The 25152-nt window shown below is 41.8% G+C and overlaps 3 protein-coding genes across 7 annotated transcripts; 2 read left to right on the forward strand and 1 right to left on the reverse strand.

Annotated features, from left to right (window-relative positions):
• Positions 1-181: 181 nt before the first annotated feature.
• On the forward strand, positions 182-4821 carry TM2D3 (TM2 domain containing 3). Of its 2 annotated transcripts, none has more exons than XM_062626967.1 (6): positions 182-333; positions 1136-1234; positions 2097-2254; positions 2804-2978; positions 3458-3533; positions 4462-4821. In XM_062626967.1, the coding sequence occupies exons 1-6, from the start codon at positions 246-248 to the stop codon at positions 4625-4627; spliced, it is 762 nt and encodes a 253-aa protein (XP_062482951.1). In that variant the 5' UTR covers positions 182-245; the 3' UTR covers positions 4628-4821. The 2 variants fall into 2 exon arrangements, with proteins under 2 accessions (XP_062482951.1, XP_062482958.1); XM_062626974.1 differs by having other exon boundaries at positions 185-333; positions 1139-1234.
• Positions 4822-5631: 810 nt separating this feature from the next.
• Positions 5632-14526, forward strand: ADAL (adenosine deaminase like). Of its 3 annotated transcripts, XM_062627089.1 has the most exons (10): positions 5632-5715; positions 6875-7005; positions 7547-7607; positions 8372-8459; positions 9001-9082; positions 9876-10002; positions 10644-10724; positions 11521-11653; positions 12144-12244; positions 13584-14526. In XM_062627089.1, the coding sequence occupies exons 1-10, from the start codon at positions 5662-5664 to the stop codon at positions 13773-13775; spliced, it is 1050 nt and encodes a 349-aa protein (XP_062483073.1). In that variant the 5' UTR covers positions 5632-5661; the 3' UTR covers positions 13776-14526. The 3 variants fall into 3 exon arrangements, with proteins under 3 accessions (XP_062483073.1, XP_062483078.1, XP_062483087.1); XM_062627094.1 differs by lacking the exon at positions 10644-10724; XM_062627103.1 differs by lacking the exon at positions 12144-12244 and having other exon boundaries at positions 13584-13724.
• A 2118-nt stretch (positions 14527-16644) lies between these two features.
• LARP6 (La ribonucleoprotein 6, translational regulator) lies at positions 16645-25054 on the reverse strand. Of its 2 annotated transcripts, none has more exons than XM_062627067.1 (3): positions 23005-25054; positions 19750-19942; positions 16645-18670 (listed from the first exon to the last, which is right to left on the reverse strand). In XM_062627067.1, the coding sequence occupies exons 1-3, from the start codon at positions 23241-23243 to the stop codon at positions 17603-17605; spliced, it is 1500 nt and encodes a 499-aa protein (XP_062483051.1). In that variant the 5' UTR covers positions 23244-25054; the 3' UTR covers positions 16645-17602. The 2 variants fall into 2 exon arrangements, with proteins under 2 accessions (XP_062483051.1, XP_062483060.1); XM_062627076.1 differs by having other exon boundaries at positions 20053-23147.
• Positions 25055-25152: the final 98 nt, after the last annotated feature.

Here is a 25152-nt window from a genome sequence, read left to right on the forward strand (position 1 = left end):
CATGAAAATAATGTAAGATTTTTGTACAGGGAGCAATAGGTAGAGAGACGGGGCTCAGCAGCGCGAGGAAAGCAGCAGTCTCAAGGATAAAACGAGTCCGCCATCGATAGCATCCCGCAGGCGCTGCTCTGGCAGCCAAGGCGGAGCCTGCCTCTTCCCCCCTTCCCGCCGGGCGGAGCTGCTGGGTGCCCGCCCCTGGGCCTCCCCTCCGCGGCCGCGGTGAAGCCGGCAGGCGGCGGCAGAAGATGGCGGCGGTGGCGGCGCTGCGCGCCCTGCGGAGGCTCTGCAGCATCGCGCTCTTCCTGTCCCAGCTCTACGTTCTCTCGGGCCGCGGTGAGCGCGGCCGCTGCCGCTCTGCTCGGGCTCCCCGGGGCGGGGAGGGTGGGGAAGAGGAGGGAGCCGCTGCCTGCCCGCCAGCGGCCCGGAGCTCCTGGCCCGGCAGGGGAGGCCCGGAGAAGCGCAGCGCTGCGGGTGGCGGCTGTGCGGAGCGACTCGGGGCGGGCCGCGCTGGGAGGTGACCGTGACCTCGGTGTTGAGGGGGACATGGCAGCTGTGCGGCGGAACGGTGCTTCCTGCGGCGGTGCTCAGCGGTAGGGCCCTCCGCTCACCGGCTCCGCTGCTGCTCCGGGGTTAAGCAGCACCCCTCGTGCCGGCTCCTGGTCGTGAACCGGAGCGGCGCTGGGGGCTGCAGGTGCCAGAGCTGCGCTGTGCGGGTGCTGCCCTGCGGGCTCTTGGAGTGCGCTGCCGCCGCTCGGCTCGCACGGAGGCAGGCATGGCTGCGGCCGGCGCGGCTGTTCCAGCGCTGTCAGAAGAGGAGCTGCACTGCTGCATTAAATGGGTTTGTTCAGTAGCAAATACTGCGTGAAATCTGCGTTCTGAGCAGCCCTTTTTAATTCTTATGAATCGAAAAACAAGACCGAGTTGAAATAAATGTTTTATTGTCTAAAAGGAACAATTCTAATGCTTATTTTAACGCTTAACATAAACACTCTACTACTTACAGAACGGGAAGATGAATTTTTTATCTGATTCCTGCACTTTCCATTTGTAATTTCAGTGTGCTAAAATCAGACTGTTTCTGAAGATTAATTTTATACTAGAAATATCACTTCTGCCTTTTTCTTTTTTCTTGTAGCAGGATCTTTGATGACTACAAAGCATTCAGAGCCACAGTCTGCATTTGCAAAAAGTCTAACTTCAACAAGCACAAATACTCCCTATTTTAAAGAAGCAGGTATGATGCTATGTTGTTTCCTTTGTCTTTCTTCTGGGGGCCTTTTTCCTCACTGAATTGAGTTTAATAGTCAAGTTCTTTAATTATGCCGTAGAAACCCCTACATGCTTTCAGTGGTAAACGCCGCTGTCGTGTAATGCTTTATGACTTATTCTCCAGTGACATTAACAATTAGGTTTGGGTAATAGAATTAGAAAAATTGGTCCATATAAGATCTCATAACTAGAAAATGACCAGTTAAGCTGCCATTGTGCTTCATGTTTCATACCCTCTCAGGATGGTGGAAGTTCTTGAAGGACTTCAGCATTCAGCAAGACTGTGCTACTGTTCCCTTTCCAACATCAGTATAGGTTTTATAGCTCACTAAGGGGTGCATTGGGTTTTGCTGAAACACTGTTCTTGCCAGTAATCTAAGAGGTGATTCTGAATGCATACACACAGCACACAGCTGAGCTAGCTGTAAACTTAATTAGACCTGAACTAAAAGTAGGTTGTATGTGTCAGCCTGCTTCTGTACCTAAACTGATTACTTCTGGTGAGAAATCCTGGCTGAGGAAGCACTAATCTCTGTGAAGCTCTGCTCTGGTGCTGCATTGGCTTGTGTTGCTGTGCTGTCCCAGGCAGACCTTCTGTGAGATCCTTGCAAGATTGTGTAGCTCCTCCCTGCTGTGTTTTGTAGCTCAATTGGCTATTGCAGTGTTTCCCAGAACACGACCTTGTAATGCTGTTCACTGGGTAATAAGGAAAGCCCTTTACACAGTGTCAGTCATGTGTATATGTATGGTGTACAAAAGAATATATGTATAAATGACATACGTATATCTAGAACATATGCATACGTATTCATTTTTTCACCTTTCAGAAAGTACAGAAATTCCATCTTATGTGACTAAATGTCCTAGTAACGGGCTTTGCAGTAGATTGCCAGCAGACTGTATGACATGTAACACGAACTATTCCTGTATATATGGGAAGCCGGTCGCTTTTGATTGCAGAGTCAAGCCACATGTTCACTGTGTGGTAAGTAACCTATTACTTTTAAACTCAAATTTAAGTCATTTAATTAAATGTGGCATCTTGTCTTAAAGTACAACATACTGATTTCCAGGTTCTTACATGTGCAGGTTTGCAGCTCTGTGACACACTTCATCATTGAGCCGTTGTTGAAGAGACAGACTTACCCTCCCTGTTTTGCCCTTCTTGCATTGCCTCTTGTTACACAGCAATGCGTTTCAGTTAAATCAGTTAGCTGCCAGTCAAAACTGAAGCATTTCAAGTGTGGGGAGGCTACATGGCCCTCAGAGGTATAGACTGCTCTTGCAGGTGAGATCAAATGAGTCCTCCTTTGGCAGCAGTCTTAGATGGGAGGAAGCAGTAATGTTAAACTGCTTAAATAACTCTTTATCAGTTTTCTAATACTGATTTTTCTATTGTCCTTGAGTACACAGAGGTAGAAAAGAGGGTTATTGCTATTTTGCCCAAAATGTCTACTCATGAAATGTAATCTGATGCTGTACACTGTGGATTTTTTTTAATTACCACTGAAGTGATAATGCTGTCCCTTTCTAGGATCAGAATAACCTTGAGCAGGAGAACTTTACAATTAACATGACCTGCCAGTTCTGCTGGCAGCTTGCAACAACTGATTACGTGTGTACCAATTCTACAAGCTGCATGACGGTTTCTTGTCCGCGACAGCGCTACAATGCCACTTGCACCGTGCGAGATAATGTTCATTGTCTAGGTAAGGTGGGCAAACTCAGATTCTGTAATGGGTAAACACAGTGATTGTTTATGTCCATGGCAGTAGCAGCCTGCACCTTGATGAATCTGTTTTGTTTATTGTTACACTTTAATTTTTAAGCATAATAGTATGTTATGATTATTAGTCAGACATGTAACTGTATACATTGGCTTTTGCTACTGTCACGTGAGAGAAAATAGTTCTTTATCTAATACCAACTGTCTCAGTAAGATAATTTTTAAAAATTAATGTTGGTTTCAGCACCTAATTTTCCCCTTATTTGTTCAGTGGCCTTGCATGTTTTCTGTTGTGGGACATAGACTGATGAACAGGGGACTGCAGAGTATATGTGAGCTTTTGTGTTGACATTGTGTCAATTAGTCTCAACCCTTTTAGACACTTGTTAGAGAAATACTGTATTTCCTTACTCGTTATGTGGCCTTTGTTGCATTAAGGTTTGAATGTTTTCTAATGTTTAGGTAACCGTGTCTTTCCCAAGATGCTCTACTGCAACTGGACTGGAGGTTACAAGTGGTCTACTGCCTTGGCGCTAAGGTACAAAAGAACTATTAGATAAGGTTAAGCTAAAATAGATACTACTACTACTACTAATATTGTGTGGTTGATTTTTTCCCCCCACTTTTTTAATATATTTTAAACAATCAGGGCTGAAAATCCAAGTTACTTCTTGGCATCTGAAATGAAAGCAGCTGTTTTTTCTGAGTTTGATAGCTGTGAGCAAACTGGCTATAGCTGGCATCCATTGGTTACAGCTTCCTTCCCAGCTATAACAGCTGGAAGTGCCTTAAGTAAAGTGCCTTGCTTTTTAAATTATTAGGGAAGAGACCAGTGTAGCAGTTTTTAAAGAAAATAGGTTATTTTTTTTTAATATTAAGCCATTAGAGCTCCACCATAGTGATTTGAAAGTAACTGAATTTATTTCAGTCATAAGACCTTTTTTATTATGTTTTTTCAAAATGATAAATATGATAAATTAGGTGGAGAGACTATTCTTGGAGCCAAAGATACTACAAGACTGATCAGGAAGGTGATCTAACCCTTTATAGCAAGAGTTGTTCCCTTTGCCACCAGCTGGAGAAACTTACTGTTGCTTGACTACTGTTTGGGGCTGAATTTAGTGTTTGGGTCTGTTTCTGTAGTGTGTTTATTGGGGTATTTTTAGCTTCTACCTTAGAAAAGTTGAGAGACATTTCCGAATTTCAGAGTTTGGGCTTGTATTGCTTGCCATGAATGAAAAACTCTGAAGTCTCTGGATAGTATTAGTTAGCTAAGAAATTTTCATCAAAAGCTTTCTCATTTATTAACCTAGTCAGCTATTTTTGTACCAAAAAAAAGTACAATTTCTTGAATGATGTAGAGCAAAACTACTACTGACATGTAGGCATGTTGGAAAGAAGTGTGTATGGATACCCTGACTGAGTTTCTCTAAGAATAACAATGAACAATGTTTTTATTCCTATAGCATCACCCTTGGTGGATTTGGTGCTGATCGTTTCTATTTGGGCCAGTGGCGGGAAGGTCTGGGAAAACTCTTCAGCTTTGGTGGACTTGGAATATGGACACTAATTGATGTGCTGCTAATAGGTGTTGGCTATGTGGGACCTGCAGATGGTTCTCTGTATATTTAAACGTGGGTGCAGCATGTTTTGGAGAGGATTGCTTGGAAGGGGCTCTGAATAAAAGAATGTAGAGGTGTGAGCCTTTCAGGTAGAGTGAATAACATCTGTTTTTCTATGTGCATACATTTTAATGTACAGTATCTGTACTTAGTTTGCCTTTAACTAAGGTAAAATAAAAAAGTGGATCACTGAGCTGAAATGAATTTCTTTTCTTCTATGGACATGCTATTTTTCTATGAAAAAGGTTGAACAGCTAACGCAATTCTGCACCTGAACTTGGATAATCTGTCAAGCACCAAAAGAGATGGAAACTAACTTGAATATTGAGTTGTTTACTTTGTATTTGTATGCTTGAATTTGACTTTACAGCTAACTTCCCTAAATATTGTAGTGATATATTTTTTTGTGGGAGGATAATTTATTTGCCTGAGTGACTCCAGCAGTATGTAGATGACCATGTTTCATGATGTTAATTACATTCGTATCTTGTCTTGGGATATAGCAAGAGCTAGCATTTGCTTAGTGACTTGATGACTTAACATTGTGCAGTTTTTAAAGTTAGACTGCAGTAACACTAAAAGCCAATTATAACACAACTGAAATAGATGTTAGGATCGTCCCAGAATGTTTTTATTCAGGTCGGGTTTGAGCTGTGTGTCAGTAACAGGTACGGTTCATGCAGGTAACTAACAAAAAAGGGTTTGGTGTGTAACCCACGCGTTGATCCCCTCCGGGCTGTGTAACAAAGTAACGTAGCAAACTGCAGTGCCCCTGCGGAAGAACCAAGTGGTTGTTTTCACCTACACCCCGAAGGTGACTGCCGACCTCTCGGCCGGGCGACCTGTTGCCGTGCCCCCCCCCCGTACGCTGGCCCTGACCCGTCGCTGTTGCAGCCCCGAGGTGCGGTGGCGCTGGAAATCGCGTCGCTCCGTAAGCTCGAACGTCAGCGCTGCCGCCCTACCCCTGCACTCTGCCGGGGCGGGGCGGAGCGGGGCGGGCACGGCGCTGGGGCGGGCCTGCCGTGGGCCGGCACCGGCACCGTCATGGCGGCGGAGCGGGAGCGGGACCTGTGCTTCTACCGGCAGCTGCCCAAAGTGGTGAGCGCCGGGGCCTGGGCGCGGGGTGGAGCGGCCGAGGGCGGCCGGAGCTCAGTCCCTCCTTCGGTGGCGGCACCGGCCGCGGGGGCTGCTCGCGGGTGCGGGACCGCACGGGAGGCAGAGGGGCTGGAGCTGGCAGCGCACCAGCACTGCGGCGAGCGGACACAGAGACAGGGAGCTGCTGCTGTTCCTCCGCTGCTGTCAAACAAGCGCTCTTCCTGAGGTGCTTGATGCCACAGAGCACCTGGTAACGTGAGCCTTGGCGCTTCTTGGCGTTAAGTCTGCTTCCAGTTAAATCAGTTGAGCATGATCTTTGTTTTCCCTTTTTGTCCTGTTTTGCCCCAGGGCTAGACTAAGAAGTTTGTCACAGATAAGGCTTTCCCCCCCGTTTCCCAAAGGGTGTGCCTTCCTTTTAGCGTATCTGTGCTGTTCCTTCGTGTGCCTTACGGTGCGTTTATCGGCACTGCTGTTCTGGACTTGAAAACAACAAATGGCACCTTCTGCTGCGGAGAGACAGTACAGCAGGTGCACGACCAAACCCACATCACAGGATGCCATCCTTGTGTTCTCGCGCTCCTTTTCAGTCAGATGGTTTTCGGGGTTTGTGGTTAACGTCTAACTGAATTCTGATGGCTGTTGCACTTGTAAGAGTGAAAAACGTAATGTAGTGGTGTGTATCTGGCCTGATTTCCAGAAGTGGTAAGCAGCTGTAGCACCTGGTATTCAGTTGGAGTTACGCACTTCACTGTTTAAGATGGTCTGACCCCTTTTCCTCTGCTTGTGAACTTTAAAATAGGAACCCAAAATATACTTCACAAAGTTAAAATAACTAAATCTTGGAGACTTAGAATTTCAGCACATTTTCCTATCAAAGGCAGCAGTAGCATCTTGCTAGATTTCTGGTGTCAGTTCCTTTCCTAAGCTGGCCGTGCTCCCATTGAGGCCAATGCTGAGAGGAGCTCACCAAGTGAGAACAGAAGGGACAGCCTCACTTGAACCGGTGCATGCAAAGGTGTGAAGAATCTGTTATTAGCCAAACACAGAGATAACGGTTGCTTTATGTTCAAACTCAGAGTGAAACAATAATGTAGAACACAAGAACAGTGATACAACCTAGATGGAGAAGCCATCCTTTTCACCAGGTTTTTCTTTTCTCTAGGAACTTCATGCTCATTTGAATGGCTGTATCAGTTCTGCCACTATGAAGAAACTTGCGGCCCGGAAGCCAGACTTGCAGATCCAGAACGGAATGACTGTGATTGACAAAGGAAAGAAAAGAACCTTAGAAGAGTGAGTGTACACCCGTGTGGGGTCAACGTTTACTGAGTATCTTCTAATTGAAAGTTCAAGACCAAGAGTTGTATGACTTCATACACCGACTGCAGAAAATGCATTTTCAAGTTTTAGTTACAGGACAGTCTGTTAGATTTTTTTTTTTGCTGTTTGTATTTATAGTGTAACTTCTTAGATGTTTGCAAACTAAACAGATGTTGATTAATTCAGTTTGAAAGACTGAAAATGTTCACTTGTAAGGTGCTCTTCAGCAAAAACCAACTTGTACAGCTGCTTTTTTGGAAACGTTCATGTTTTAGTCTGGGCTTCAGAAAGCTTTATGGTGGTGGTGGTAACGATAACAACAATAACATCTGTTGCAAATGCATTGTTCGCATCTAAAATCAAAATCACCACTCAGATCATCTTTGTATTTTAAGTTCCAAGCTGGTTAATTCAGCACAGCGAACACATGTTTTCCAAGTGTAGGTTTTATTGTTTTAATACTCATTTTGCTGTTTAACCTTTGTCCAATTAATTTTTTAACTTTTTATTTTAGGTGTTTTCAGATGTTCCAGATCATCTATCAGATTACCACTAGGACTGAAGATATTTTACTGGTGAGTTAATTAAAAGTTCACTTACAACAAGCAATACACTCAGTCAGAATGAGTTGGATTAACATCACTGGGTTCCAGGTAACAGTATCAACACCGGTCCCTTCAGTCAGAGCTCAGAATTATTCTTGAAAATTACATCAATTTTGAAACAGAAGATTTTATGTACCTTTTGCATTTAATTTTTGTGAAAGTAGTGAGCTTCCAATATGGTGGTCATTATGACAACTCAGATGCTTGGACTGAATGTGACATCTGTTCCTTGCTACCAAAGTTCTGATTTACCGTAGTCTCCTGTTTCTTCTTTGGTTCATTATGTACCAAAACTGCAGAACTAGAATTGTCCCTTGTTCACTTCAGATGATGAAACTGCCAAGGAGAACTGTTGTGTGATCGAAGTATGGAACAGAAAGTGGTGTCGTGTCCTCTTTCCTCCTATAAAAGGGCTTGCAGGCAGTCTGTTCAACTTGGAGAAGGGTACAGCAGCTGTGAAAGGGGTTTTTATGCCTGCCCCACTTGAGGGGTATTCTGATTCAGACAAGGGAATTCTTATCTGTCCTTACTCTCTTCAGTATCACTGAGGGAACTGAAGGTGCCCTCGGTGGGTAGTATTCCCAGGGATGGAGAGCACCAAAAACACATAGGGCCTGAAAAAGTCACAAGTGTTTCACAGCAAAAAATAACTGTGTCTTTTATTTGCAAATGAAAACATAACCAATTTTATAAGCATTACTTTCATGATGTTGAATATGCTATTTCTTAATCAGATAACTAAAGATGTTATTAAAGAATTTGCTGATGATGGTGTCAGGTATCTGGAACTGAGGAGCACTCCTAGAGAAGAAGAGTCTACAGGTACAGTCTGTTCTGTTTTTTAATTTGTAAGCCTCATGTGCTATGGAACTTAGTTAAGGCTATGTTAATAACAAAACCAGATTTAGCTGGTTCAATAAAAACATAAAGATTTAACTGTGTAAAAGCATGTTACTTTGCTATGAGATTTTTGGGACAAAACTGCGTTGGTTGTAACTGCTACCCAAGAATTTGGGTTATTTGCTTCAGTATGACATCTGAGTCTGTTAACATTTTTAACAGCCGATATATTTTCTTTTTGTTCGTTTTTTAAATTTACATATGGTTTAATAGAAACATGTAAGAGATACCCTCTGGTTCACACTAAGTTACTTTCTTCCAGATATTTAGGAAGAGGCTTAATTCAAATGTATGATTCAAAGTAAAGCTATATTTATAAACACTATTAGAACTATATAGATTAGAAGACTATAGACTAAAATCAAAGGTGCAAAAGGAAACTTATGAGGCTAGAAAACGGGGTCTGCAACATAATGAAACTAACTCAAATATGTTCATTCCAAATGTGTACATGTGTTTGTAGGTATGACCAAAAGGATGTATGTTGAAACTGTACTTGAGGGTATAAAGCAGTGTAAAGAAGAAGGCTTGGATATAGATGTAAGGTAAATAAAGCACACTCCATAATACACAAAATAAAGTACCTCTGTTTCAAGGTTTTGTGTAGTCTGATGCTGGTCATAGCTTGCAGAGAGGTTTACAGACTGTCAGTGCAGGAAAGAAAATTGTTCTTAAACTGGAGCACGTGGAATGGAAACAGTAGAGTACATTGGATGGAACCAGTACTAGAGTACATTGGATGGAAACCTGATTTTTTTTTTTTTCTTTTCACCGATAATGAAACTGGGTAAAGCTTTTTAGCTCCAAGACTGTCCATTCTCTGCAACACTTTCAGGAAGAGCAGTGTGTTTGATGGATTAAAGACTCCTTTATCATAGCCTGGATTTGCAAAGCTTTTGCTTGATCCATTGTGCAAACTACCTACTGTAAAAGCGAGGTAGTCCTAACCAGCAGAAAAGCTTCAGAAGGTGTTAGTGGTTGCTTGGAGGCAGTCTGCTTGCTGTTGTTTATATTCTCGGTAGCAACCCGTGTCAGATTTATTTGTAGAAGCTGAAGAATTCTCATCTTCACATGTGCAGAGGTTGCTCGCCTGATAGTGCAAGCAGTAAATGGGCAGTGTGTTGTTCTCTCCCTCTCATCATGGCTTTTGCATTTCCCAGGCTAACCTGTTTGTGTCTCTCTGAACTTTGGTACCTTCATTCCTTGCACAGTTTCCTACACAAATATTCTTTATACTCAGCCATGAAGTATGTGAAGTGCTATTTTTGTTAGCATCAGATTTGTTGGACTCCTGATGTTACGGCTGGTTTTAACTGAATTGGTACATTTCTCTCCTAGATTGTTAATAGCAATAAATAGAAGATGTGGCCCGGCAGTTGCTAAGCAGACTGTTAAACTTGCTGAAAAGTTCCTTCTTTCCACTGATGGGGTTGTAGTAGGACTTGACTTCAGTGGTGATCCCACCGTAAGTTTTTGTTTCATTTTAGTGTGCTCTTGAAGATAAATACATATTTGTAACAGCAAGCAGTTCTAACTGTTCTTGCCAGCTTTTGTCTGATGTTCGTTGCTGGTCTGAATGGATTGCTCATAATCTTGATACCAGGTTAATCTCGGTTGCTGTAAGGGGCAAGTACTGTTACAAAGAGTCAATAGGTTAATATGGGACACTCAAAAAAGAAAATCAGTGTTTATCTGGGAAGCGTCTGTTATTGCACTGTCCTACTCAGATTGACTGGGTTGAGGCAAGTTAAATAATACTGCAAGCTGTTGCTAGTTTTAATTTCTTTTAGATGCACCAAATGCTCATTGAATGTTAAGAAAACAAAAATGTTTGAAGATAGTTGTCAAGTTGAAATGAAATAGCTCTAAGTGCTAGTTGTGAAAAGGATATCAAAATCAAGGCTTGTCAGAGTCGGGCATCATCTGAACTGCTGATGTTTGACTGATTCGTCTAAAGTGTGTCCATATAGCAGAACAAGATGTGACTTGCTCCTTCAAAACTGAAGTAATGGGAAAAGAAAAGGAACTCAGGGTAACTGTGTTTGCATTAAGTACCTTGATATTGCAAAACAAGCTGTAGAATGGTGATGTATTTCTGTCTTCAAGGCAGGACATGGTAAGGATTTTTTGGAACCACTCTTGGAAGCAAAGAAAGCAGGTCTGAAGCTGGCATTGCATCTCTCAGAGGTAAAAGTTTTCTTTATTTTGGTCCTTCTCTGTAACTCCTGTTTTATAAAAGCCTTGATGAAAAAAAAATTAACTTCTGTGTGTTTTGAATTTCTCAGGCCAAAACAGTAATGGTTTGGGGCATTTAGACAACAGAGAAGAAAACAAGGAGAAATCTTCAGTGATCTATTCTGAATTATAACTGTCAAATTAGTTCTTCCTGTATGAGATCTATGGGGGGTTAGGTATGAAATTGAAAATTAGTAAAATTCCAAGAGATCCACCATTGTGTTCCTGGTATTTTTATTGGAAGTCATGTACAGTAAAATTTGCATGTTTTCCTGACTAGTTCTGTTCGCTTTGCTTCTAGCAGAAAGAGTTGGGCTTCACCATACAACCTGTTGAAGTGGTGGCTGAAGTTCACTCTGATGAGTCTGATAAATACTGAAAATTTTTTTTTTAACCATTTTTTTAATCCCTAGAAGAGGTGTTAAAGGTAGTCCTGACAGAGTAGCTCTGAAACTGTGGCACACAAAGCTTGATCTGATGCCTCCAACTGAAAGTATTTCAGAACAGCAAAAGCGATCGCCTGGTTTTATACTGGTTTAGGATTACAGCTTCTTCAGTTTGTAATTCCAAGCTGAAAATCATTTCCATGCCCTGCTTGTTTCTTTATAGGGAAGTAATGCAGATATTTAGTCTCACTAATGCTTTCTTTTGAATAACATACGCTGTGAAAAAAAGAATTTGAAGTCTGTAATCATTTTATGTGCTGGTTTATGCTGCCTTAACAGAATGTAAAATATATCCTCTCTAGATTCCAAATCAAGAAGAGGAGACTAAAATCCTCCTGGGCCTGCCTCCTGACAGAATTGGACATGGAACGTTTCTCAACTCCGCAGATTCAGAAGAGTTGGTGCTACTTGTTCGGCAGAATCAGATACCCATTGGTAAAAGTTAAGAAAATTACTAGGTGGTCTCTGGATTTCAGAACACCATACGTACTGCTGATGTACTAACTCTGATGTGTCTTTGACCAGGTGTAGCTTAGAACAATGTGGCTGTCAGTGTATGTGAGAGCATTGCCTATAAAGGTGTGCTGGTAACACTTTTGTGATTTTGACATATTTGTGGCAGCACACAGTTGATGTCTCAGATGAAAACAAAACTAAATTACAACTTTTAGTAACTGTGCAAGGCTGTGTGGTGTTTCTGGTTTGCAAGCACCCTAAAATTTTGTACCCAGCCAGTAGTTAAGAAGAAACTGGTTACCTAGCTTTCCCTTGGAAGTTATTACCAATACTTGAAGCATAGAAAATCAAGCAAACAACAATAGCTGATTTTAGTTTTCATTCAGGAATAGAAATATGTCAATGAATGTGTCAGAAACATGTCTCCTGTTTTGGTATCTATGCTTGTTTCTTCTTTCTTTCCCCTGAGAACTTTGCATGACATCAAACATCAAAACTCAGACAGTGCCTTCCTGTGACAAACACCATTTTGGATACTGGTACAATATGGGCCACCCTACAGTGCTTTGTGTGAGTTTTTTTGTTTTTAACCATACATTTAGGCAAAGAACCAGTTGGATGTGTGTATCTCTTTTTGTGGATAACTTGCTGTTTCTGACCTTGCAGCAAATAATCTGCCTGTAGGAAATCATAATGTTCTGTTTGAGAAATGCTTGTAATACCAATTGGAATCTTTAGTATTTCTTTTGGTTTTATGGTAAAGCAAGACCTTTTTTCTGTATAGACAAGATTATCAGCTGTACATGCAATGAACTTCTTAACTGTTTGCATACTGACAGATTTCTCTTAAATATACTGGTCCAGTACTTGCGTGTAAGCTTGTGCTTACCTGGGTATTTACTGCTGGATGAGTTCCTGAGTTTTTTTGACAGCTAATTCAGGTCCTTAAATGTTGAGGTGCCAAGTAATTTTGCTGCCATTGGCAGAATTTTACTATCATCCTGTTGGTTTAACCCCTGTAATTTGCAGCATTTTCCAAGTGTGTGTGTATATATATACATTTTGTGCTTACTATTCCAATCAGCCTCAGTCCTCTATTGTATGAAGTATTTACTATTGAGTTTAACTGTTTTGTAGTAGGTGAAAAATAATTCATGACTAGAGATTATCTTCAGAGATTTTCAGCTGTGAAAAGTTTAGATAACCAATGAAGTCATGCAAGAAAACATGACTTGTGTTTACCAGCACATAAAGGCCTATAAAAACAAGAGTAATAGAAGAAGATACTACAGCATCTTATGTTTTAACAGGATATAGTTAGCATTCTCCTCTACGGGGACATAAGGACTCTGAGTTTCAAATGGATCATCTAATTAAGCCTAAAATAATCCAAACTTGTTCCTTTTAGGTTAATAATCTTTAGGTGGCTTTCAGTCCTATGTTTTTGATGCTAGCCTAGTGCTTCAGTCAGTATCAAGAAATTGTACTAGCTGATACCAAGTGGAGAGGGTGAGACATTTCCTCCCCTGAAGATACAGGAATAGAGAGTATGCTGTAGTGCCCAGATCTGAGGAAAGGGGAAAGAGGAATAAGGAGACCTGCACATATTGGCATAGCTTGAACATATGCATCATTTGATCGCCATCTTTCTAGCAGTTTTAATAGCAAATCCCTATTCTCTTGATAAATTGTGCCATCATTTTAAGAAATTTTCTTGTATGATTGAATAATTCATTAACTTTGAGTGGAAATAGGGCAAATAAAGTATGAAATAATTACCAACAGATGAAAGAACTGTGGAATAAATTGTACATCATCAAGATAAACTGGTTTGTAATGGGTAGAAAAAACCCTTTTTGATGTCGAGGAATTAATTCAACCTTTTTCTTTTCTTTCAATTTAACTCCAGACTGATGATAAAGGCGTCTTTGCAACAGATCTATCGCAAGAATACGAGCTGGTTGCGAAAACATTTAATCTGACTCGATCGCAGATGTGGGATCTTTCCTATGACTCCATCAACTATATCTTTGCTTCAGATGTAATAAAATCAAAGCTGAGGGAAAAATGGGATAGGCTGAAGTCAACTCTGTTTGACTGATCGAACCGCTGCTGTAAACAGCTTGGGTGTATTAGCTCACATAATAAGCATTTTTTTACCGAAGTTCCTGGCTTTATTCAGACTTCAGGTTTATAAATCCATCCCATAAACTGTGCCTGTGCAGAATGAAGACAACAGGAATATGTCCTTTGTGGGAACAGAAGTCAATGTTAAGTAGTTGGGAAGGGCTCTCAACTAGAGACTAAAATTGCAAGTGTGTTGTCATGTTTTTCTGTCCAGTTGATACGGCCTTTTCAGAATGTTCTTAGTTGAAATATATCATCATACTACAATCATCTGGGAGCTGGAGCAAACTGCAGGCACAACTGATAGGGTTTAAAATGTCTCTGTTGGTAACATTATTAAGCAGTTTGTCTGTATGACGTGTATATTTGTGTATTGTATTGGTTTTAAACTAAAGTTTTGAGCCATTGATTAAACATGATGACAGAAACAAACTCAGGGAGAATGAAATATTTGTCCCAAAGGAATAAAATATTGCATCTGTTTTAATTGGTGTACATGTGTGACTGAAGGCTCCTGTGGATGGTGTAGCAGGTGTGGCAGTGTCTATTGATGCACTTAGCACTGGAAGTATTTAGACAAAGTTAGGACTCTTGAATGCCTTGGTAAATTGTGAGCTACTTGGGAAAAATGTTCTAATTCTTAAAATGCTTCTTACATTTGCTGTTTGTTTCTTGGAAAAAAAAAAAAAAACCAATAAACCCATCTTTAATCTCCCAGGTTTTCAGAACCACTGCTTCAAGTGTGTGTGTATCTGAGATGTGCAGAAGAGAAGCATGTGTAACCTGCTGCAGGATTTAGCAGGTAGGAGCTCCTGAAGCAGACGTGCTGTCTGCAGGCACCATCACCTCTGATCTGTCCTGTTCCGACAACAGACAGTGCTCCTTGGTTCGGGCAGGGACAGGTTCACTCGGTGTGTCTCTGCATCTGTATTTTGATACTGAGGTATCGAAATACATATGAAGACATCCATGTGACAGTGTCTAACACTAGACATTGCTACCTGGTGTAGAAAGTATCCAGAGAGAAGGTATTTCATACCTAGAATATTTTTACATTGATTAATTAAACAAGCAAATGTTCTGGGCTCTACAAGGAATACTGAATGTAAGTACAATGTCACAAAAGCTGCGGCTAGGAGAGAAGCTGGTATGTGTGCGTGGTGACCTGAGCTTGCCATAGGATGCTTTCCAAGCAGAAATAATTTCTTTTGGAGGTGGGGGGAAATAATGTGAAACAGAACTGTGATTTCATATATTCTTGTCTGACCTCAGAATAAGATCTTACACTATCTGTAAACAGTACCTGAAATTACGTTCCAAGTAGTTTCACCGATCACATTACCTTTGAAGAAGGCACATTATCACTTGCTGTTTGATCAAGCTTATCTATATTTTCCTTCTAAAAAAATGGTAAATGTATTATTGTTCCTTTTTGAAAAGCTAAAGCTCTCTGAAGATGGGTTGCACACCTTTCTGGAATGCTACAACACCTGTATCTCAGTCTCTGGGTAAGTCAGCCTATACTCAAGTGAGATGGCATTCTCGTGTGAGTATTAGAATATTTTTATATGTTGTGGCCTTCTAATAACTCTTCAATAGACTGTATTTGGTTCATCAGTGAAGAAAAGCTGTCAACATCCTTTTTATTTACTAAAGAATCATCCTCTTATCTACCAAGTGTAAAACTTTTGACTCATTACTGGGATCAGATTTTTAGTTTCAAACTTAGATAGAAGTTAGTTTGATTTCTTATGTTTACATGTTGAATATGACACGTAGATGGGTTCAGTCAGAGAGCATAGTCCTGGTAAATGCTGTTGGTTTCAGCTTCCTTTTTCCCCTGCAAGCATACAGTGTCTTAAGATCTTTAACATTATGTATTATTACATATGGTTCTCAATGTTTCCATTTAATTGCCTTTTGTGTGTCTCCAAAATGCAGCCTTGCATCAGGTGTAGTAGTGTCCCCAGACAGGTTGGTACAAGATGCCACATGGGTGCCACACAGTTTTATAATTAAAAACCCCTCGTTTCATTATTAATGAAACAAGTTTTCTAAATACATAGTGAAACACTGCTGCTGTATGTAAGCTAGAGTTACAGAATTACTCTCCTGAAGACTCTTACCCTGTAACATACATACCTACAGATCACCACTTTGTGTTTAATGGTATTTGTAGTGCCTTGGCTGATAATGGGAGTCAGGAGGTAACTTGGAGGATTCTATTTGTGTAAAGTAAAAGAACTAGAAATATATTTGGGTGTCTAAAGAATGATACACAGAACAGGGCGATTTCTGTATATAGGTTTCTAACTGTGTGTCAGTGCAGTTACTTACACTGCAGAAGTGTTATGTTTAGAGTGGAAATGAAATCTGGAAAGGTTGTGCAGAAGTTTTGGAATGAAGAATCATTGTCTGATTAGAACTTAGCTGTGCACAGTTCCCAAGTTGTCCATTAGAACCTGGGACTTTACCTTCTTATTATCACTGGGCTGTTTTTCAGGAGTATAACTTTTGTAAGTAAAGCTCAGAGATTCCTTCTTTGGCTTAAATTTTCATTTAAGTACTTCTTGCTACGCCTGCTTGTTCAATTCAGTTAATAGTGACATAACCATTGTTTAGTTTACAATATTATATAAAAAGGGCTGTGACATACAGTTGGAGTGAAGCATCACCACTGGAGTAACCATCAGTAATGGCAGAGCACCTCTTCTTCCCCAGCCCGCTGAACACAGTGGGAATCAGGTAACTATTTCTAGAATTTCACATGGTGTAAGATGAGGTTTAAGTATCTCATCAAGTTCAGCTCAACTTACTTTTAAAGAAAACAAAATAGATCTAGACCAAGTTAATATTTTTGTTTATTTCCATCTGATTATGTGAGAGAACACTTAGAGAATAGTCTCTAGTGCTCAGAGTCTCTGTTCACATTGCATGAAAATACACACTTTGGTCCTACTAAACCGGCTGTCTTTGGAGATGTAAGCAAGCAGGGAGCAACTGCTTACTGCATTGTAAGTTTCTCAGAATTCTTTCTGAAACAGTCTTCAAGACTTCTACTCCTTACGATTAGACTGGTAACATACCACAGCTTATCATAATACAACCACTCAACTGTATTTACACACTGCTCATCAGGATTATAGCTTTGCAAACAATGTAGTTACATTAATGATTTATATGTCTGTTTCTATATTTTGGAATTTCAAACTAATACATTAAAAACGTAGTAATGCAGGTATTGGCACTGCATTAGGTAAGTGCACAAGATGATTGAGGCTGTGTCTCTCCTGTGAGAGACCTGGAGAGCTGGAGAAGGCTCAGGGGGTAGATCTCAATGTTTCTAATATCTGATGGGAAGGAGTGAAGAAGATGGAGCTAGGCTTTTCTTAGCTACAGCTAGTAACAGGAAAAGGGGCATGAATGGAAACAGAGCAAGTTCCACCTGCACAGAGCACTTTTTTACTGTGTGGATGGTTGAACATAGGCACACACTGTCCAAACAGGCTGGGGAGTTTCTATCCTTGCAGATATTCAAAATCCTAAGTAAGTGACCTGTTGTGGACCCTGCTTGAGCAAAGGAGGTGGACTGGATTTCATCTCCGGAGATGCCTTCCAACTTCAACTATTCTGGGATTCTGTGAAATGAATATACAAATATACAAATGATTAAGTCTCTGTATGAATACAGAATCTGTTACAGTTAAATACTGACTTATTTCAGTCATTCAAATGACAATTCTTAACCAGGCTTGAACAAAAGCAGTTGCCTGACTTGTAAGATCGTTTTTAAAGAATAATTTACGCTTCCTTCATAGCCTTCCTTCTTTCACATCCGTTGTGGAATCCTTTAGTGCCATCAGGGCCTTTAGGCAGCCGCAGCACCCCTACAGGTAGACCATCTGCTTTTTGTATTTTCTGAACCAATATGGGGCTAGTGATGGGACTCTTCTCTTGTGAAAGAGTTTGAGCTTTTCTTCTCTGTGCCCAGGGGCTACCAGAAGGAGTGATACTGCTATCCGAGGAATAATCTGTACACTTCCTTGGAATTTCAGGGCTAGTGCTTGGGTTAAGCTTGCGGTCTTCAGCCAGAGGAGACTTTTTGGTTACTTTTCTTAATGAAGATGGACTGTTCCAAGGACTTGTTCTGGGTGACACGTTAGGACTCAAACGGTCATTTGTGTGAATGACTGGGCTCAAATTACGTGTAGTATTTGTTGCAGTACTTTTGCGTCCTGACAGTGGTGATGTAGGATTACTGTCTGGGTCAGAAGAGCTGTTTGCTGAAGATTCATCACCAACTATCTGAAGTTCCTCAACTCTCTTATTAAGGGATTTAACCTTCTTAAGACCCTTTCTGGTACCTTCACCACGGTTCTTGTCTTTGGGAACTTTTTTCTTTGGAGGTTTCGTGCCTATTAGGGCAACTTTCATGCCGGTCTCTTTCTTCTCAGCACACATAAAGTCGTGAGCACATACAGCAGCATCTACTTCTTCAAACTCTATAATTGCACACTCCTGAGTTCCCAGTTGGGTGTACCGAGTGCTGACCCTCCTGATATCAGGTGGTAGGTCCTTACCAGGCTTGAGAATACGAACTGATGAAATTGCACCAAAAGTTACAAAGGCCTTGAGGAGATACTCCATTATCCTTTCTTGCATGAATCCATTTTCTTGTTTAAGAGCCTGCAGTTCAGAAACCATGTGGATATCGTACACCAGTAACATCCTGGTAGGGAGGTTTTCGCTTGGAAACACTGGAACTGGAGTATTTCTTCTAACCTTTTTGTTATCATCATTGAGCTCAAGAGAGTCCGAGTACTTCAGTGCGTAGGCTGTGGTTCTCCAGTCATGGGTAAGGTGTTTCACCTTGAAGACAAATGTGTGTTAAGCAGTGCAAGTGATAAAACCCAGTCAAACTAATTACAGAAAGTCTAAGGCAGATGCAAAACCATCTGCCTTAGTCTACAAGGTCTATAGGCAGTCCAAGAACCTGGATTTAAGTTCCATGTAGCACACTTGACTGGAAAAAACAAACTGTTTTCCTGCTATAATTGGCATCAATGAGCTCCTGTAAAGCTCATATCCTGTTGAATTTAGTGAAAATAGAAACCAAAATCATTACTTAATCTTAAAGCCTGCTCAAGTCATGTTCAGAGATTTCATATCTAGGTCTGAACTGTGACCAATATGCATGTCCTGTGGGTTTTATTTTGCGAGATTTGCCAAACAAATAGTATTTCCAAGTTAAGGACTTCATGTATTGAACTAATTTTTCCTCCTTCAAAATTTTCAGTTTAAAAAACTCCCAAACTTCTCCAAGGACTGTTTTGAAGAGTTTATCTGTTAATGGTATAATCTGTTTGGTTTGAAGAAACTGGGAGTGCCTAAATTTTATAGGTTGAATAGCTCTGCAAAACTGTCAGAGAATCTTGACAAAATGTTTATAATGTAATGTTAGGAATCAGTTACATACACATTTACATAGAGGTTCCTACTGTAAAAAAATAAGTAAATAAAACAAACCCACCTCACTTTTAAATGACTTCAGTTACCAGATAGTTTCTATTGCAAAGGTCAGATTCACAATCCCTTCTCAGAGACAAGAGTGACTTTACCAGGATTACTTAGCTTCCTACAAGTAGATGATCTAGAAATGTCTTTTATCCAGTGTCCTTTTTACTATATTCTTTCCCAGAACAATAATTTAAAAGCATAGTTGCTTAAAAGTCTGTGATTTCCCATGGCAATTATGAATGTGTTCAGCAATTAGAGTTCTGCATGAGAACAAACCTAGCCAACACATCAAAACTGAATCAACTGCTGTGAAGCAGATAAAGACAGTAAAACTGCCTCTATAAAATAAGTTACTTTCATTTCATTTCTCCTAATGTTTTAGATTCATCAGGCTTACACAAGGCACTTTCAGACTTAAAACGTTAGCTTACTTTCTTAAAAGAAGTGAGGAGTTTAACACTGACATAGCCCATCTTATTTCTTCTGACATGCTTTAGAAGGAAGGCATCTTTCTCAAGGTTCTCATCTGAGAAGTAATATTCAATCTGTGCTATTAACTTCTGGATCAGGCTATTTTCTGGTGGTTTCCAGTTCTGGTCAGAGTCATCATCATTCTCCCCACCACTGAAAAACAGTTAAATATAATTTTGTTAACAGATCTTCATCTTATATTAGTGGATTCAAATAGGATTTTAAAATTAACAGATGTAACTATAATGCTGATTCCAACTTACTTTATAGGTAGGCACTGAACAGGTATCACCCTATCCATCTGAGGCAGGAGGCTAGCTCAGAGGATGCAGCTTTCCAGTCAGCACAAGGAGTCAAGTTCCTGAGCTCATTCCAAACGATGATCTCAATGTAGAACAATGAGACATACACTAGCATCTTGAAAACACTGCCAACTCAAATCCTATGCCAAAACATGAAATGCAGGTGCACAAGCACTTGGTACTACATAAAGTTCTTCTCACAACAGTGTTATATTTTTCAGTATGAAGCTATTAAATTTAGTCTAGACCTTGATGTGCTTCATAAGTAGTGTCACCTACCAGTGAATTCCAATTTAATGCAATCATGTTTTTTCAAGCCTCTTCACTGCATGAATGCAGGAGCCAGTATCCAGGGAATAAGACAGACTGACAGGACTACCGTCTTCCAGGTGACTTCCAGAGCGACAGAATAACTTAACTAGCAGTTTACCAAGGGGCTTAAACTGTATATTTCAAATTAAGGATTTTAGTGTAGTAGCAGCTCAAGTATCTCATGAAAAGTTGTATATGCACACATATGCAGGCTGCTAAGAAGTCATTTTCATTTCCTCTCTCCCCCTCCCATCATGCTGTCCTAGGGATCTGTGTGAAATGGAGCACTACTGAGCATCCTATTCAGAAAAAAAAAGAAGACAGTGCAGCCATAGATTTGAGATAAACTTCTTGGCACAGACAGTTACAGCAACGTATCTGTTGCTGAAATAGAAATTACTATTTAAATTGTCATCTAGCAGTGAAGCAAATAGTTCACCCACAGACTACTGCCATAACTGTTACTATAAGAACCATAATCATGAGTTTATCTTAAGGCAGTAATTTTTTAAAGCTGTTAGCAGTCTAGTTTTGCTGTGAGGCCATCATGAAAGTTTCTGTTTAAGGAGGAGCCACACATTTTCCCCAAACTGTCTTAAAAGGCTTTTGCAGAGCTTGTGAAATCATTAAGCAAGGGAGCAGGCATCACACTAGACCCCTCAGAGGGCACTCTTGCAGGGAGGATGCAGGCTACTGAATCACCTTGACTTGTGGCAGTTTTGTCCTGGAGACAAACTAGAGACTGTGACTGTAATGCTGACAGATGTGCTGCCCATGCTGGGGTAAAGGCACAAATACTGCCTAGGCAGGTGGTTCTGATACACTTGAAGATGTTCAGGTCAACGGGCTCTGCACAGGGAATGCACTCCCAGGTGTGACAAGCAGCTCTCTGGGACCTGGCTTTTTGATGCTAATAAATTATTTACATTATAATGGTTCTTCTGATGATAAGGCAACACATTAGGGTATACATGCATATTCACTCACACAATCCTAGAATTCTCCTTGTTAAATTCTCCCTAGCCACTTGACAGGTACAGTTCAAAGAAATGACAAGAGTGAGAAAGCGAAAAAAAGGATTTATGTGACAATGCTGGAAGTGAAGGGTAACAGATGAAGTTATGATTAAGACAGGAAAAAAAAAAATAAATTCAACTGTTAATGGAGCTGTGAGTGTTGGTTTCAAAAGGAAGAAAGAACAAGGTTAAGTGTTTGTTTTTCATTCATTATATTCCCTGACGTTACGACTTATCGTTTTCATTCACTGTGGATTCAGAACTAGTATTTATAACATTTAGGCATTTTTATGTATCCACACTCTGCTAAGAAAAGCTGACCTTTGATTCAGGATGGAGTTTACAGGGTTTTTTTAGAGAATTTGCATGTATTTGTAATGCATGTTTGCAAAGATGAGCTCTTACAACAGTCCTCACTAAGTACTCTGCAGAAATTCCACCTACAGCAAATGCAGAAATTTGTAACTAGCTCCGTATTAATTCATAGTAATGAACAACTGGTAGTACCTCTAGGGTATTAACTCTACTGCAAAGGTAGTTGATAAAGCAATGTCAGTCAACACTGACACACACACACAAAAAGCGTCATTCACAGCTTTCATTTACTTTGTTCAGAGCTTTGTGATGGATATGCTTGTCAAAACAAGACAGACTGAAAACCAACCTTTTAACACCATGACTCATCTGGCTACACAAGAAACTAAACATATCTGTATGGAGAATAGATTTGGGATTTTAAATATCAAGTGACATACAATATATTAAATTTTCTGGATAGGGTTTAACCTTTTGACAAGATTTTGCTGAGTCTCCAAAAGAATAAGGTATTGTATTAATAAGTACTATGTGGAAACGTCATTTACAGCATTAAGTTCCAACTGTCTCTCTACAGTTTTCTGGCACTAAAATCCCAGATGTGCCTTTTACAAGTAAGATATTCTAGTAGGCATCAAAGCAACTTTAGGCATTGGTAATCAACAACTGCAAGTTATTAAATATAGACAGCACTATTAGCATTATCAGTAAGATAAGTGTTGAGTCGATTATAAAGTGGTAGTTTCTCCTGCATTTAAACTGGTCTTGAGTTCATGCCTCGACAACTTGTTTCCAAACCCACCAAACGGATCTGGTTCTCCATGCCTTAATTCTACTGAAGAAAAACAAAATCCAACGCAAAACACACCACCAACCAACCAACCCGAAAGCTCTTTAAAAGGCAGTGAAATGGAAATGTCGAGGACACCACAGCCCGGCACTTCCCGCTGAGTGGAAGCCATGTCCCGCTCCTCCCGCAGCGCCGGACAGCCGCCCACAGCCTGGCCCCGGCTATGGCCGCGGGGAGGGGGAGCACTCGCGGCCCGGGGGGGGAATCACCGCCGCTGCGGACAGATCCCGCCCAGCGGCGGTCCCCGTCACCGCTGGAGGACTTGCAGCGTCTCCCACCCTTCCCCACTGGCGTTGCATCAGCTGCGGCCGCACCGTTACGTGGGTGGCGGCGGCCCCGCTCCGCGAGGCCCGCAGAGAAACGCTTGCGCCGCTGGGTCCCTTCCCCGCCGGTGCCCGGCCCCCGGCCCGGCGGGCTCACCTGGAGCGCCCGCACAGCCCCGAGTCCTCCTCGCTGCAGCTGCCGCCGCCCCGCGCCGCCGGGCACGACTCGCTGCCGTCCTCCCCTTCTTCCTCCTCCTCTTCCTCCTCTCCGGCCGCCAGGACTGACACTCGGATCTGCACGGGGCCGTTCCCCGCTGCCAGCTCCGGGCCGGCGTCCCCAGCCCCGGGCTCCGCCGCCTCGGGGTCCCCTGTGGTGGCCGGCTGTCGCTGGGCCATGCCGGTCAGGCTCAGCCGGCCGGCGCGACAGCAGCGATACCCTGGGCTGCAGCAGCCGTCACCCGCCTCCCCTCCTCTCCCGGTCCTCTCCTGTAGAGAAGGCGGCAGCGCTGGGGCGGTGCTCCCGGCTCCGCTCCCCGGGTGCTTCCCCGGCGCGGCAGCGGGAGGGTCCGTCCCTCCTCCAGCGACGCTGCCCGCAGGGCCCGGGCAAGCCGCCCAGCTGGAGTCTTCAACGCTGAGCACTGAAGTGGGACTGCTTCTATTTCAACAGAAAACAACGGGCTCCGCACCCGAGAGCTGCGTCCCAGGTTCGCATCTGCCTGTACTGCCTCGGGGCTGCACTTCGATGTCCGGACTAGAGTGTCACGTTTTAAGAAATTCAAAAAGGTGATGCCAGGGTGTAGTTTTAAATGCTTAAGGTAAGATTTGGGAATCAGAAAACCGAGTGAACAAACACATGACTGGATATGTTATTTTTGTAGAGAACTTCTCCATAATTCTTCATGGTACTTACACAGAATAAAAACATTCCTCCGTAAAAAGTTATTAAAATAGAGGCCCCTTTTCTCAAACACTTACATATTGATTTATTTTGAGTGTAAAACTACTGCACTATATTTCAATGAACTGTTTCAGCTCTTAAAGTGAAATCAGCATTTGCATTTTCAGGATTAGAATCTAAAGCATTTCAATTTACAGTGTAAATATTCATTCTTCAGTCAGGGAAGCTCTTTCTCTCAGTATCAGCTGAACCTAGACTGCTAAATGCCGGTTGGATTTTTTAAGTCATCGCTTTGTTTATGGCATCCTTGGTTTTGTGTGTGCAATCTGCCTGTACAGATTACCTGAATTGTACTCCACTGTATTGCTGCAATGTTTTCGTCTTAAAAGTCTGGATGGACAAAAAGTGAGACTGCACTCAGACGCCAGTTCTCATCACTGTGACAAACAGTCCTCATGAGTCAGATGTGCTGGCATGACCACATACTGGAACTAATGCTCAGCCTCACTGGTTTGGCTTATTTTTTAATATGCCTTAAGCAATGAAATATTTTGTTTATGAAATACACTTACACCCATCACTAACCACATCTCTTCTCTGCTAATAGAACAGCATTTTGTAATAAGCCTTGGGTAGGACATCACTTCAGTATTGATTTTGGTGGGAGCAGAAATACAAACACAAAATACGCATTTTATGAGATGGTACATACAGGGATTTGGGGTCTGATTTTGTATTTGAGTTCATGGGAGTTGTTTGCCTCCATAGGTAGGAACAAGGTCAGGACTGGTATGAGCAAAGAACTATTTTATTCTACAGCTAAAGTGTTTGAGAGAGACATTTCAGTTCACCTGATGACTCCTTGTGTCAAGGTTACATGAACTTGATTTTATAGGGAAGGACATTAGATCTGTTTTTTTTTTTGCTTTACCAGCGGTCACTGCACAGAATTGGTCTTTGGCCTCATCGGTGTTTATAGTACATTAATAACGTTGAGAGAATTAGCGTAGGCAATTCACAGCCCTTCCATACACAGCCACGCCGTGGCTTTTCCAGCCAGTAAGTTCTTGATGCGTGTATTAAAAACGTCCACGACCCACCTGTGGGTCTGGCAGGGCTCCAAGAACTGCCGTGTCAGCCCTGCCCAGGACTGAGGCACTGACCCAGAGCGACCGGGCTCGGCACACTGCGGGTGACCGAGAGCCCAGGCTCACCACTCACAGCCTCCCATTTCGTGACAAGTTGTCGATGCAGAACAGGAACGTGGACGGTACGTCCGGCCTCTTGCTTTTTCATACACAGTCACTTGCGTTTACAATTCGGACAAAAGTCTTTTTACTACCGGGGGGGCGGGAGGAACCGCCACGCACGTGCGAGACCTCCTCCGCACCCTCCCGAACCCTACCC

This window comes from Pezoporus occidentalis, unplaced genomic scaffold, assembly GCF_034315485.1.
Source record: "Pezoporus occidentalis ecotype Australia unplaced genomic scaffold, CSIRO_AGI_Poc_V1 ctg11, whole genome shotgun sequence".
In the NCBI taxonomy this organism is placed as follows: domain Eukaryota; kingdom Metazoa; phylum Chordata; class Aves; order Psittaciformes; family Psittacidae; genus Pezoporus; species Pezoporus occidentalis.